The 13,338-nt window shown below is 57.8% G+C and overlaps 1 protein-coding gene across 6 annotated transcripts in view; it reads right to left on the bottom strand.

Annotated features, from left to right (window-relative positions):
- Positions 1 to 37: 37 nt before the first annotated feature.
- The window catches only part of PALM (paralemmin), a 24,073-nt gene continuing 10,772 nt past the window's right edge, over positions 38 to 13,338 (bottom strand). For 4 of the 6 annotated variants that reach the window (XM_045542338.1, XM_045542333.1, XM_045542347.1 and 1 more), the window contains exons 3-9: positions 12,945 to 13,025; positions 12,728 to 12,858; positions 11,054 to 11,204; positions 9,631 to 9,652; positions 8,199 to 8,258; positions 5,512 to 5,643; positions 38 to 2,137 (exon numbers count right to left, since the gene is read on the bottom strand). In XM_045542338.1, the coding sequence (XP_045398294.1) occupies positions 1,608 to 2,137; positions 5,512 to 5,643; positions 8,199 to 8,258; positions 9,631 to 9,652; positions 11,054 to 11,204; positions 12,728 to 12,858; positions 12,945 to 13,025 (1,107 nt within the window). In that variant the 3' untranslated portion in view covers positions 38 to 1,607. The remainder of the gene's footprint in view (positions 2,138 to 5,511; positions 5,644 to 8,198; positions 8,259 to 9,630; positions 9,653 to 11,053; positions 11,205 to 12,727; positions 12,859 to 12,944; positions 13,026 to 13,338) is intronic. The other 2 variants (XM_045542361.1, XM_045542352.1) reach the window with 1 other exon arrangement.

The raw sequence follows: 13,338 nt of genomic DNA, 5'->3' as shown, positions 1-13,338 counted from the left end.
CCTCCCCGCCCAGGTGAAAGCCAAGAACTCCAGGAACTGGGGCTGTTCACGCTGTTTATTTGCTCCTCTGGGAAAAAGTCAAGAACATCGGGGGCCTCATCACACATCAAAAGCAGAAAGGGGCGGCAAGGGCACTTCAGCGAAGGCTCACGGCTCGAGGGATGCGGGCAGACTCCAGGGAGGAAGAGGAGGGGTTCCAGGTCACCCCCAGAGAGGGCCTCTCCTCCCAGCCACCCAGGGGCAGAGCTCAGACTGGGACCCAGGCTCCTGTCTGAGGTGGCCCCTACACCTGCCCTGCTGAAGCTGCAGGTGGTCACTGGACCCAGAGGTGGCCTGGGCACCGGGCACCAGGCTGGAGGCCCCTAGGGAATGGGCCAAGATGGAGCCTGGTTGTCCAAAGCCAACACATGAGAAGAGGGTGTCTGTGAGAATGTGCATGAATGTGCCTCTGGGGATGAGTGTGGCTGCCCCCAGGAGGGGAGCCCCTTGCCACTTCCAGTGAGAGGGCTGGGGCAGGCTCACATTGGGCCAGGGGCAGGCTCATATTGGGCCAGGGGCAGGCTCACATTAGGCTGGGTTGGGCCCCTGCTGCAACCCAGGGGGAGCCTTCCTGTCCCAGGCTGCTGCGTCCCTCCCTCCACTGCCGGAAATGCTGTAAGCCCAGCAGACTGGCAGGCGGGGCCTGATCTCTGGGGTGTGGCTGGGGGGACCCAGGATCCTGGTCCAAGCAGGTTGGAGAAGAGGCCAAAGGTGGCCCCCGGGGTCCCCAAATTAGCACCAGGAGGAAGGAGGGCCCAGTGGGGTCAGGAGCTCAGGACAAAAAGCAGCTCACCCGGTCCCTTGACTCTTGAATTGCCTGTCTAGAAGACAGCCCAGGGGTACTACACCTCCCGAGGTGGGGGCATGTCTCCAGGGCTCCCCTGCCCCAGACTCCATTGTCCACTGGCTGGGCCCATAGAGGGCGTGGGGGGCACATCAGGCTTGGGGGGGGCCAGAAGGGCCCATCCTCCATCCCAAGACCTCAAGCCCCAAAGGAGGCACAGCCTCACCCCAACTGCCCGAGATTAGGGGGCCAGCATGTTTGCCGGGGAACCCCACAGAGCCCCACTTCCAGGGCCTGAGCAGGCCCCATTACCCCTCGGCTCCTTGGGTCCCTCTCCGGCGGGGTGTCCCCTCAGAGACCTCATCAGAGGTGGCAGAAAGGCACAGGCAGGAGGCCCAGAGGGTGGCAGGCTGGCCTAGGGCAGCACAGAGGCCACGGGTCATGCCCGCCAGGACCACGCTGGGCGTGAACCCCGCATCTGTGAAGCTGCCGTGACGGGGGTGGGTGGGGAGGGTCCTTGTTTCAGGAAAAGGAGGTCTGTCCATGTCTCTCTCCTACCAGGTGCAGGTGCACGGCTCTGGCTGGGGTCAGTGTTGGGGTGTGGTGATGGGCGGGGCCCCGTCCCTCTTTCCAATGAAAGAAACTCAGAAGGAACACGTGACAACACGGCAAGTCCTGGGGCCCGTGAGGCTGTGGGTGGAGGGTGGGCAGGTGCCGGGAGGGGCCGGGCTGGTGGGTGTTTGTGGAATGGGGCAGGGGCCGGGGTCTCGGGGGCCGGGCCAGCTCACATGATCAAGCAGCATTTACAGCGCTGCTTCTTCATGTCAAGGTCCTGGGGGTCGCTGGTGGTGGCCTCGGGAGTTGCCTGATTCTCTTCCCCTGGGCCCGCAGCAGTGGGGGGCTCAGCGGCACTGCCGTTGGGTGGTGCGGGCTCCTTGGGCTCGGCCGCATCCTCAATGACCACCAGCTCCGCAGTGATGGTGTCTTGGAGCCCCAGTACCTTCTTGGTCTCGGCTTCATCCTCCACGTTCTGGTAGCCCATGAAGATCATTGTGACTGGTGGCTCCTGGCCGGGCTGGATGCCCGGCGGGCCGGACGTGGCCTCCCCTGGCTGTGCCTGCACTCCAGTGATCTCCCGCCGGGAGGGCGTGGTCCTCACGGCCTCCTCCACAGCCCCCCGGGTCTCTGCTGCCCCGGCCGTGGACCCTGCCTCGCTCAGTGTGACCTCGTCCGCTTTGTGGATGAGTTCGTCCACCTCTGAGGAGCTCAGTGGGTGGATCCCGTTCTCGGCGGTACCATCCACGGCATGGACCACTGCGCGAGGAGAGACAGGGAGAGTGAGCTGGTTCCCAGACAGGAGGGACGCCTAGGCTCATCCTCAAGGCTAAAGAGGAAATTACAAACTAGATTTCACATGTAGGACTGCTTGACAATTAAAGCTCCCTATTAGGATCTATGGATGTAGCCAACGCTGTACACAGAGGAAAATGCATAGGCACAAGAAAACCCTATGTATTAGGAATCAAGAAAAACTGGCAATTGGCTGGTCTGAGTGCAAGTGGTTGGTGTTTACAACAAATTGATCACAATGAGTTACAGATTCCTTTGTTCCTTCTTCACTCCCACTACTTCACTTGACTAGCCTTTGAAAAAAAAGAAAAGAAAAACTGGAAATAAATGAATTGGGATTTTATTGTCTTTCATTTTGAAGTACAGTTGACCCTTGAACAACATGGGTTTGAAATGCGCAAGTCTACCTATATGCAGATTTTCTTCCTCCTCCGCCACCACTGAGACAGCAAGACCAACCCCTCCTTTTCCTCCACCTATTCATTGTGACAATGATGAGGATGAAGACTTTTATGAAAATCCACTTCCACTTAATAGTAAATGTATTTTCCCTTCCTTTGATTTTCTTAATAAAATTTTCTCATCTCTAGCTTACTTTATGGTAAGAATGCAGTACATAGTACATATAACATACAAAGTGTGTGTTGATCAACTGTTTATGTTATTGATAAGACTTCCAGTCAATAGTAGGCTATTAGTAGTTAAGTTCTGCAGGAGTTAAAAGTCATATGTTCATTTTTGGTTGCACAGGGATCAGCACCCCTGACCCCCATGTTGTTCAAGGGTCAACTGTATTTCTATATTCTTTAGCTAACTAACTGCCACATGATCACCGTGCAAAGTAGGTCTATTTCTTTCCATTGTAAAGACAGCAAAAATGAAAGTTCAGAGAAGGGAAGCAATTATTTGCCAGAAGTCATGTAGCTGGCCAGGGCTAGACCCCTGCTTTTTCCTTCAGACTAGGTCTGTTCTCTCATATGAACAAATACCACCCACCCTGGGGATCTGGAGGTTCAAAGATACAGGGATTCGGATACTTTTCCATCTTTGGGTTTATTTGGTGGATCTTGAATTAAAGTTTCATTCATTTTACCCAGTCTTTCTTGTTTTCTAATACGTGCCATCAAGGCTATACATTGTCCTCTGAGTTCTGCTTTGGCTGCACCCCACAGGTTAGATTATGTTGTTCTTGTTAAAGCATAAATAGTTTATAATTTCCATTTTGATTGGTTGCCACGTTAAGCCAAGGGCTTTTTTTTTTTTTTTTTTTTTTAATTTCAAGGAGCAGAGGATAAGACATCAACTTTATAACAGTCCTTACAACTTCCTTGGCAGCGTAGGACGTGGTCACTTTCTGGAAATATCCTACCTGTGACTGGGTAGAGTTTTATATATATAATCAATCTTGTTAAATAGGTTTCCCAAATTTCTCCAACTTTACTCATCTGTGTCTCTTTGATTTGTCATGTCCTGAGCTGTGCTGGACTCTCTAAGGACCAGATATCAGCACCCTGGAAGGACTCTCAGCTGTGGTCTGACACCAGTCCTGCAAACTCCTTCTAGAAACACAGTTGTCCTGGCCACACTGGGGGTGGGGGGTGGTGACGAAAGAGGTGGCCCCAGGGACTCTCCTCCTCTCAACCAAGGGTCAGAGCCCCTGTCCCTGGCAACAAGCCAGGAGGAAAGTTCTCCCCACTATTTCCCAACCCCTGGGGAAGGCCGTCCATGCTTCAAGGGCTCCTACTGACTTTGGGCTGGAGGCCCAGAGGATGGGGTGTGTCTTGGGCACACAGAAGCCAGCGAGTGTTTCCCATTGGCCACTGCCCCAAGATAGGCATCCGAGCCCTTGGCTGCCATCGAAATGGATCACCTTCCCGTTGCTAAGCAACCAGAGTCCAGTCCAGCAAGTCCTGAGTCCCCAGGGGCTGGGAAAGGCAGAAGTGGGTGGAGTGGCCTCCGTGGGGGTCTTTGTGTGGAAGATGAGGCCCCGGGATGGTGAGAGCTGGAGCCCACACCCCAAAGCCACCCTGGATCTGGGCTGTAACGAGACACCCCCCTAAGACAACCCTGGGCACTCCAGAGGCCCAAGCTGCCCCTAAGGACACAAGGCTTTGGGAATCAAACCACAGTGCGATAATAAATGCTTCACACCCACTAGGTTGGCAGTACAATAATGGCTAATAACAAGTGCTGGGGTGGGTGGAGACGTTGGGGCCCTCGTCCACGCTTATGGGAACATGGCAGGTGTAGCTGCTGTGCAAAACAGTTTTAAGGGTCTTCGAAAAGCTATACATGGAGTCATCGTATGACCCAGCAATTCTATTCCTAGGTACACACCCAAGAGAAATGAGAATATATTAATATATCTATATAAAAACTTGTACAGCGTCACAAAGCTAAAAGGTGGCAACGACCCAAATGTCTGTCATTGGATGAGTGGACACACCCAACGTGGTCCATCCACACACTGGAATGTCACTCAGCCACGAAAAGGGACGAGGCTCTGACACAGGCCACAGCGTGGATGGACCTTGAGGACATCGTGCTCAGTGAGAGACGCCACACACAGAAGGACACACAGTGTGAGACTCCACTTATAGGAAATGTCCAGAACAGGCAGATCCGCAGAGATGGGACATGGCTTTGTGGTCGCCAGGGGCTGGGGGAGAGATGGGGGGTGACTACTGCTGGGGACGGGCTTACTTTTGGGGTGACAGGATGTTTTGGAATTAGATAGTGGCGACAGCTGTACAATTTCAAACACACCAAAATCTGCTGAATTGTATACTTTATAAGGCTGAATTTTAGGGTCCGTGAATTATATCGAGAGAGAGGCTTTGGGGCTTTCGTGCGAGGCTCCCTGGTCCTCCTGGGATTCCTGGCTTCCCCAGGGGCCTCTACCATGGCCTGTTCCCCTCTTGGCTGCCAGAAGGAGCCCTTAAAGCCAGATGGGATCTCAGCACGGTGGTCGGGGCTCGACCCCCTCAGGGCTTTCCAAGGCCCTTGAGACACAGTCCCTCCCTCCGCTCCTCACTGGCCCCAGCAAACTCCATCCCACGTCTGCACCTGCCCTGGCTGTTCCCCACACCCCGCCGTGCATCCAACCAGCCCCTGCTCCTCTCAGCTGAGACGCCCCCCGGCCCCCTCCCCACCCTGTGAGACCCTCTCTGGGTCCCGTACGCCTCTGCGAGTTTCTGTAGCCTTCCTCACAATGGCAATGGCTGGAGTGAATTATGCAGGAGCTCTGGACGGAAGGGCGAGGACAGAAGCTGAGTCCACGCCACGGCCTCTGGCTGGGGCCTCTGGTGGGGCAGGGGCAGGGGCGGGGGCTGCCGTACCTTTGGTCTCATCTTCGTAGACTTTGATGCCCTGAGGGAGGGGCTCCCGGGGGAGCAGCGTGGTGCTAGACAGCACCCGGGTCTCCCCCGTCACCTTGTCCTTCTCCACAGTGATCTCCACCGAGTACATGGCTGGCACGAGAGTCGCGGGGTTACCCCATGACCCACCCGCCCACGTGCCCCCCGCCGGGCTGCCGCCAAGCCGGGAAAGGGGCAGCCAGCAGCGCAGAGCCAAGCAGCGACACCCTCCACAGCCCCACAATGCCCAGGGCGTCTCCTCTGAGCTCCTCTGCTTGGCATTCAAGGCCCAGCCTCTGCCCCGCCACCCTCTGCACACCGTCCTCCACTGGGCCACCCAGCTCTGGTCTCCTAAGGCCGGTTCTGTCTCCGCCACCTGGAAAGCCTTCATTGTTCCTGCTTCCTCAGAGCACTCACAGCAAGTCCGAGGGAGGCTCCGCCCCACCCAGGGTCACAGCTAACATTTGAACTCACGTCTGCAGACCCGCAGTCCCCAGCCCGATCTCCCTCTGCCCCGCCGAGGTCTGCCCCAGCCACCTGGACATCACGCTATGTTGACATGAAGAAAGAATGATTCCCTCTTAAGATAAATGAATGTCACTACCCGTGAGGCAGCATCTCACCGTTCAGTCATTATCGCAAAACCACACGGAGACTGAGTACCAGCAGCGGCCGCCCAGGCCTGCTCTAGGAGGAACAGGCGATGCCAAGTGCTGGGGGCCACTGGGCCCGTGGTCACCCGGTTCTCCTCCCGCTGGCCTCTGAGGCTCAGGCCCAGCTCCGCCCGGACTCTGCTCTGTGCCGGGGACCTTGCCCAGGCCCCGGCTGTCATCTCCACTGTGTGTCAAGGATGCCTGCAAGTCTGTCTCCACTGGACTTTACCCTGGACTCGACTCCTTCCCACTGCCACCTCCACGGCTGCCCTTCTTGTCCCACGGGAGCCCCACGCTCAAGCGTCCAAGACCCCACTCGCGATCTGCCCCCTGCACCTGCCCCCACAGACAGCTCTGTCCTCCCCGCCTCCCTCCGTCTCTCCCACACCCAAACCCTGACCGTCTGCACACTCTGGGGGCTCCACCTTCAGAACACCCGGGATGGTCCCCACCCAGCCAGGCCCCAGCATCCTCCGGAACAGCCCAGTCCCCTCTGCCCTGGTGTCCCAGCATCATTCATGGTCTGATCTCCCTGAAGCCACCAGAGGGCGCCTATGAGCACCTGTCGGGTGAGTCCCTGCCCTGCCCACAGCCCTCCATGGCTCCCAGCTCCCTCCTCCTGCACAACCTGCCCCGTCCCCTTCCCACCTTCCCCTCCTCCCTCTCCCTCTCCTCACTCTGCTCCAGCCGCATCAGCCTCCTAGCTGTGCCTCCAACACGCCAGGCACACCCTGCCCCAGAGCCTTTGCACGGCTGTGCCCTCTGCCTGGAACACTTCCCTCAGATATCTGCACGTCTTTCCCTCTCACCTCCTTTGGGTCTTTGCTTAAATGCCACCTCTTAACTCAGGCCTTCCATGAGGCCTGTGATTTAAATTTTTCCTCCCTCCAGCTCCCCATTCTCTGCCTTACTTTGCACCCTAAGTCATTGTATAGGCTCCCCCAGGCTGTGTGCCCCAGGCCTGGCACACAGCAGGAGCTCAATAAGCACTAGAATGAATGAACGAATGAATGTTATTCAATCCCATGTCCCTGTACAGCCTAACACCTCTGCACCAAGACATCTATGTCCAGGGCTGCTCACACAGTTGAGCAGGTTGTGCACTGCTCAAAGTCACTGGCTGAGGGGACCAGCAGGGGCACCTGGCCTCAGTGTTAGCCAGGGCTGGTCTAACGGCATAGGGGCCTTGAAGGTGTCGCCCACCATGGGAGATGCTACCCTCCACCTCCTGCCTCCTGGGGCAACCCCCTCCCCCCCCACCCTGCTGGGCCATGCAGGAGACCTGGCCCTCCCTCCCTTGGGAGCCCCAATCTGTCTTTGCTTCCTTTCCTTGGTTTTCTGCTATTCCAACTCACTCCAAAAACAGCAGTTATAACTTATCTTCATCATTGCTCCTGTTTTATGCCAAGCCCTGGGTGTAAGGTCAGTACAATTGCACCCCTCCAGCAGGTGGAGACATTCGAGGCACCACATGTGACTCGGAGAGAGGGGCCTCGAACCCTGGCCTCGCACCCTGCATGACTCAGCACTAACGCCGACTTTCCCCTGCTCCTGAGAAGAGCAGCAGTGCCAGAGAGCTGGCTTGGTCCCCTCGAGGGACCGGGAGCTCACTCTCCCCCGAGGCAGCCAGTCCTGCTGCCCAAGGATGGTGGAGCAGGTAGGATTTGCAGCGAGCGTGTTCAGGCGTGAGCACCCCCCGCACACGCACGGCAAGCCTTGAGGTTAAGGTGGAATGAAAGCCGCGAGGGGCACTGGGTTAGAGCCACCATGCGTGAGGGCCCGTCTTCTCAGGGAAGCGTGGGCCTGCGTGTGACCAAGGCACCCAAGCAGTGGGGCATCCCGGCCAGCCTCGGAGCCACTGGCTCGGTCCAGCCTCCACCCCCCATAGCCACAGCCCCCACCAGACACTGCTGTGGATGGGTCTGTATCACCCCCACTCCCCCAGCTCCCCCAGGACGGAGGTACAGCGCTGGGTGGCAGCTGGATTTGGGGGCCGGAGCCTGGGGGCTAACCCACCTGCCTTCATCATGGTGGAACCTTCGACCGTCCTCACCGGAGTGTTAGAGACTCGCTTCTCTGCGGGGGAGGTGGGGGGTGGAGAGAGAGAGAGGAGATCAGAGGGGACATGGTCGTGAGGGCCCCCCAGACACCCGAATGCCCTCTCACACACATGCATCCAGACCCCCCAGATACCGGGGCCCCCCACACACCTGCCCCCACGGTCCATGCTCGTCTCTCAGCCCAACAGTGTTCACAAAATCCCTGAGAAGCCTGCATGGATTTTTTTTACAAATTATTAATTTTTAATTCTACAGTAAGACAAGGAGACACTCTCCCCATGAATAATTAACACACAACAATCAGGCCAGAGACACTCCAGGCACCACAGCAAATCCCAGCTGGTGGCTCTCTCCTTCTCTGCTTGTGATGTGCAAACACACACGTTTAACGTATGTTCTTAAGATATAATTTACATGTAACAAATCTCTTATACTTAACGACTTAACAATATATAATAAGCTATGATATCTAATCTAAGAATATACATTTCTTTTTTTCTTATCTTTTTTCCTTTTTTTTTGAGACACAGTCTCATTCTGTCACACAGGCTGGAGTGCAATGGTATTATCACAGCTCACTGCAGCCTCCAACTCCTGGGCTCAAGTGATCCTCCTGCCTCAGCCTCCCCAGTAGCTGGAACTACAAGAGCCACCATGCCCGGCTAATTTTTCTATTTTTTAATAGACGGGGTCTCACTAAGTTGTCCAGGCTGGTCTCGAACTCCTGGACTCAAGTGATCCTCCTGCATCAGCTTCCCTAGAGTGCTGGGATTACAGGTGTGAGCCACTGTGCCCAGCCAAGAATATATATTTAAATGTCGTCAAGATGTGAAATATTGGCAAACATGTATCATCTACCTGCAATAATTTGGGTGTAGAGTGTGCATAAAATGGGTCACAGTGTTCAAACTTTTGCTTGTTTTCTTTGTCTGTGCTTTGTGCCGCATTGGCGTGCCTGCGTGGGATCCCTGTCCTGTTCAATAGAGCCTGGTCCTAGGCCAGGCCAGGCCTTTGTCAGAGCACGTGGACCTGAAGCAGAGACGTGAGGGGGGGGTCAGACCCAGGGCCTGCAGATACAGCCAGGCAGGACCTCCCCAGGGCATGCCCACCGCCAGGCTCAGTTCCCCCCTGGGTACTGAGAATGCTGCAGTTCCTCCCCCAGGAATGTTGTGGAAACTGAGGGAAGGGATGGTGAACAGCGCTGGGCGTGACCCAGGCCCAAACCCAGGACTCAAGGAGAAGCACGATAACAATGAATCATTGCTGCTATTACTGTTATTTATTACTGAACAGCAACAACTGCAACTGACCCTAACCCTAACCCTAACCCTCCACGCCCGCCATCCCCGCTCTGGCCACCAGAGGGCGCAGAGGCCCCACGTGCCTACCTTTGGCTGTGGCCACCGGGGTCTGCAAAAGAGAAGAGGAGGGGTCAAGGGCGTCCTCCTGCGGACCAGGCTCCCCACCTGCTGGGAAGGGGCTGGCGCAGCAGGTGACACCAGATGCATCTGCTTCCTGTCTCTCTCAGGGTTCAGGATAGAAACGCAGGGGTCCCCCTCTCTGTGCACCCCCCTCAGCAGGGCCTGCAGGTCACCTTGGACCCAGGCACCACCGTCACCTCCTCCCAGATGCTGTCTCCCGTCCAGCCCAGCTTGGCCCTGGGTGGTCAGAGCCCCGCCCACGAGCCTCCCCTTCCCCTCCCCCGCTGTGCCCAGCCCCCTGACCACATTGGGTGAATCCCCCTTCTCCATCATGTCACCGGAGGTTTGCTGCTCCCTGAAATTACTGCGTCATTCACCCAGCAGGGGCCTGTCTCTCCCCCAGGGTGTGGCAGGGACCATGTCTGTGTACTGCTGGGTCTCCCATGCCAGCACATAGTCCACGCTCAATCTACCCTCAGTGAAAGATACCTAGAGAACTCCTACTCAACCTTGAAAACCCACATCCTCCAGGAAGCCTGGGCCACCTTCCTGAGAATCAGATGCTTCCAGATGCCAGCAACACCCCACAGGGACCCTTGAGCCCCGAAGACAACAAACACGGTTGGGACACTTCTGGATTCACATTAACATGCTGTGGTGACCATGCGAGTGGCACCCAGAATTACAGGGTCTGGTATTTTTATAGAGACAGGGTCTCGCTCTGTCGCCCAGGCTGCAGTGCAGTGGTGCGATCACAGCTCACTGCAGCCTCCAACTCCTGGGCTCAAGAGATCTTACCGCCTCGGCCTCCCAGAGTGCTGGGACTACAGGCGTGAGCCACCGTGCCCAGCCCAGGGTCTGACTTTAACACAGCCTGGCGCAGACGTCAGTTCCCGAATCAGTGGGTAAGTTCACCAGAGACCACTCCGCTGTGTGGCCTTGAGCCAGTCTCTCAACCTCTCTGGGCCTGGGCTTTCCATGTCCCTCAAACGGGGATACTGTTCACCCCTGAAGGGCCATTGGGAAGATCAGACAAGGAGACGTGTGTTTACAGGCTCTATCAAAATAGCAGCAGCAGCAGTGAGTAGGTGGCACCGCTTGGTGTCAGGTCTCGTATAAAGTGCTCACTGTCCACGCATTCACTGAACCCTCGAGACATGCCCAGCAGAGGGGTGCGCTGATTGCTCCCCCATCTTACAGATGGAGAAGCTGAGGCCCAGAGACAGAACGCAACCTGTCCTGGGTCACACAGCTGGGGAGTGGCCCAGCTGAGACATAAACGCAAGCACCAGCTCCCATGCAAGCTGCCCCCGAGGCCACACCAGCAAGGACATGGACAGGGCGAGGTCTCACTGGGAGGCCGCCCTGGGACCCACCTCCTTCTCCTCACCTGCTGGGAGTTCAGTACCACCTCTGCCTTGGGCTCCTCCTTGGTGGGGCTGGGGGCCGGTGCCCGGGCGGGGCTGGGGGCTGCCGCGTTCTCCTTCACAGCAGCAGGGACCACGTCCCCACTCTCCAACACCTCGATTTCCTTCTCCAGCCTGCGGAAGGCGAGCGTGTGGGTGAGAACTCACCGGGCACGTCCACATCCCCAGCCCTATCCTGGGGCTTTCTGTGGGACAACTGCCAGTACTGAGCATTTCCTAACACTTCTGTGTGGTCTTCTCACCATACCCCTTCACGATGGGGGAAACCAAGGCACAGAGTGAAGAAGTCACATGGCCCACCAGCATGGTGCCAGGATTCAAACCTCCCAATTTGTTTCAGATGAACCCTCCTTTCTTTTCCACTGGAATTCATGTGTTTTCACAGGAAATGTTATCTCTCCAGGGAGAGTGGAAAACCGTGTCATTTTCCAAGTACTGGAAGATAACAGGACCGACAGATCCAGCAAAAACAAAACCGGGATATTAAATCCCAGCCACTGGCTTTGGTGAGGGTGGGAGCGTGAAAGGCAGCTCCCAGAGGTGGGCCCAGGTCGGCAGGCAGGACACAGGGCCGGACACCTGTCCCCCTCTCCCCAAGTAAAGGACTGAAAAGCATGGTCAGCCTGGAGGGCTTCCGGGAGGAGGTGTCTGGGCAGAGCCCCTGAGCAGGCAAAAGGAGGGTGGGAGAGAAGTGGCTGCCCTGGGGTGGAGGAAAGTGCAATCAGGCTAAAGTGAGGCCACCACCCCTCCACTGTGATGCCAAGCCTGCCACCCCGGGGCTGTGCCCAGCAGGGATGGATGGAGCGAGCCCCATGATTCCCCTGACCCTGCACCCGCCTGGCATGGGCCCATCTCCCAGCAGACCCACCCTGCCCCAGGGCCAGGACCGGCTCTGCTCCGCCTCTGGCCGAGCACCCAAGGCCAGTCAGGCACACAGATGGTGCTTATTCAAGGCTGGGGAAACTGAGGCTCACGGAGGTGGAACTGCCCCCACCCACCCCTGCCTTTAAGTCCCCCTACTCAGGGAGAGAAGTCCCAGCCCAAGGTACCCCCAGGACGGGGTGGAGGTGGGGACACCACAGAGCAGAGACAGCAGCCAGCAGTGGCCAGGCTGGGCCTGCTGGGCGTCCAGGGTCAGGCCAGCGTGCCACGTGACCTGGGCAGTCCTCCGCCCCCTGGGCCTCTTCCGTGGCCAGAGCAGGCACTTGGAATTCTGGTCGTCACTTCCCTTCGCCCTGACCCTTGGCCCTGAGCAGAGCCGGGGACTCCCGAGTGCCAGAAACTCCAGGCCTGTGTCCCACCAGCCCCACAGGATGACCACGTTCCCCATCCTGCCCCTCCCCGGGGCTTCCTGCAGCCCCAGCTGCCGCGGCCTCTGTGGCCTCCGCTAGCGCCCAGCGTGAGCAGGGAGGGCTCGAGCCAGCTGGGCTGGCGCCAGGAAGCCCCGGGGGAGGCCAGTGCTGGCAACTCCCATCCTCAGGGACCCTGGCGCCTCCCTGAGTCCACGCCCTTCACACATCTGCTCAGATGCGGGTGTCGGGGGGCGAAAGGGCGATTCTCATCCCTCGGCCCTGACAGGCCACCCACTGCTGCCCGGTCAGGGCCAGGGCTCTGGCCCACACACTCTGCCCACCCACCTGGAGATGGAGCCCTCCAGGAGCTGCGCCTTCTGCTGGTCCTCCTGCATCTGCCTCCTCAGGTCCTCGTCACCCTCTGAGGCTGAGGACGGCGTCCCCTCCAGCAGCCAGCGCTCCCGCAATGCCTTGGACTGGGTGGCAGGAGTCCAGGTCAGGGCCGGGCCGGGACCACCTCTGCCCCGCCGCAGCCGCCCTCTGGGGCCACCCCCGCCCCTACCTTGAGGTGCTGCAGCTGCCTCCGGTCGTCCTCCAGCTGCCGGCGCTTATTCTCGATCTCTGCCTGCCGCTTCCGCTTCTCCTGAGGGGGACGAGGGGTCAGTGTGGGGGCCTCAGAGACCCTAGCACACCTGCCTGAAGCCCCACCCAGGGGAACCCTGCGTCCCGCAGGCAGAGGCAGCCAGCACCGGAGCACATCTGAGCTCCACCCCCAAAGCCTATCTCCCTGAGTGGTGAGGGCAAGGCTCTACTAAACGCCAGCCTCAGTTTCCCCCCCACCCAACAGGCGGAGGGAGGGCCAGTGGCCTAAGGGACACAGGAGTTGGGCGTCTCCATGCTCATTTTCATTCTGAGTGGAGGTGTCAGTGGGACTCGAACTTCCAAAGCAAATACCG

Source organism: Lemur catta, chromosome 1 (assembly GCF_020740605.2).
Source record: "Lemur catta isolate mLemCat1 chromosome 1, mLemCat1.pri, whole genome shotgun sequence".
In the NCBI taxonomy this organism is placed as follows: Eukaryota; Metazoa; Chordata; class Mammalia; order Primates; family Lemuridae; genus Lemur; species Lemur catta.
The sequence above is the reverse complement of the archived record's forward strand: the minus strand, read 5'-3'. Positions and strand labels throughout refer to the sequence as shown.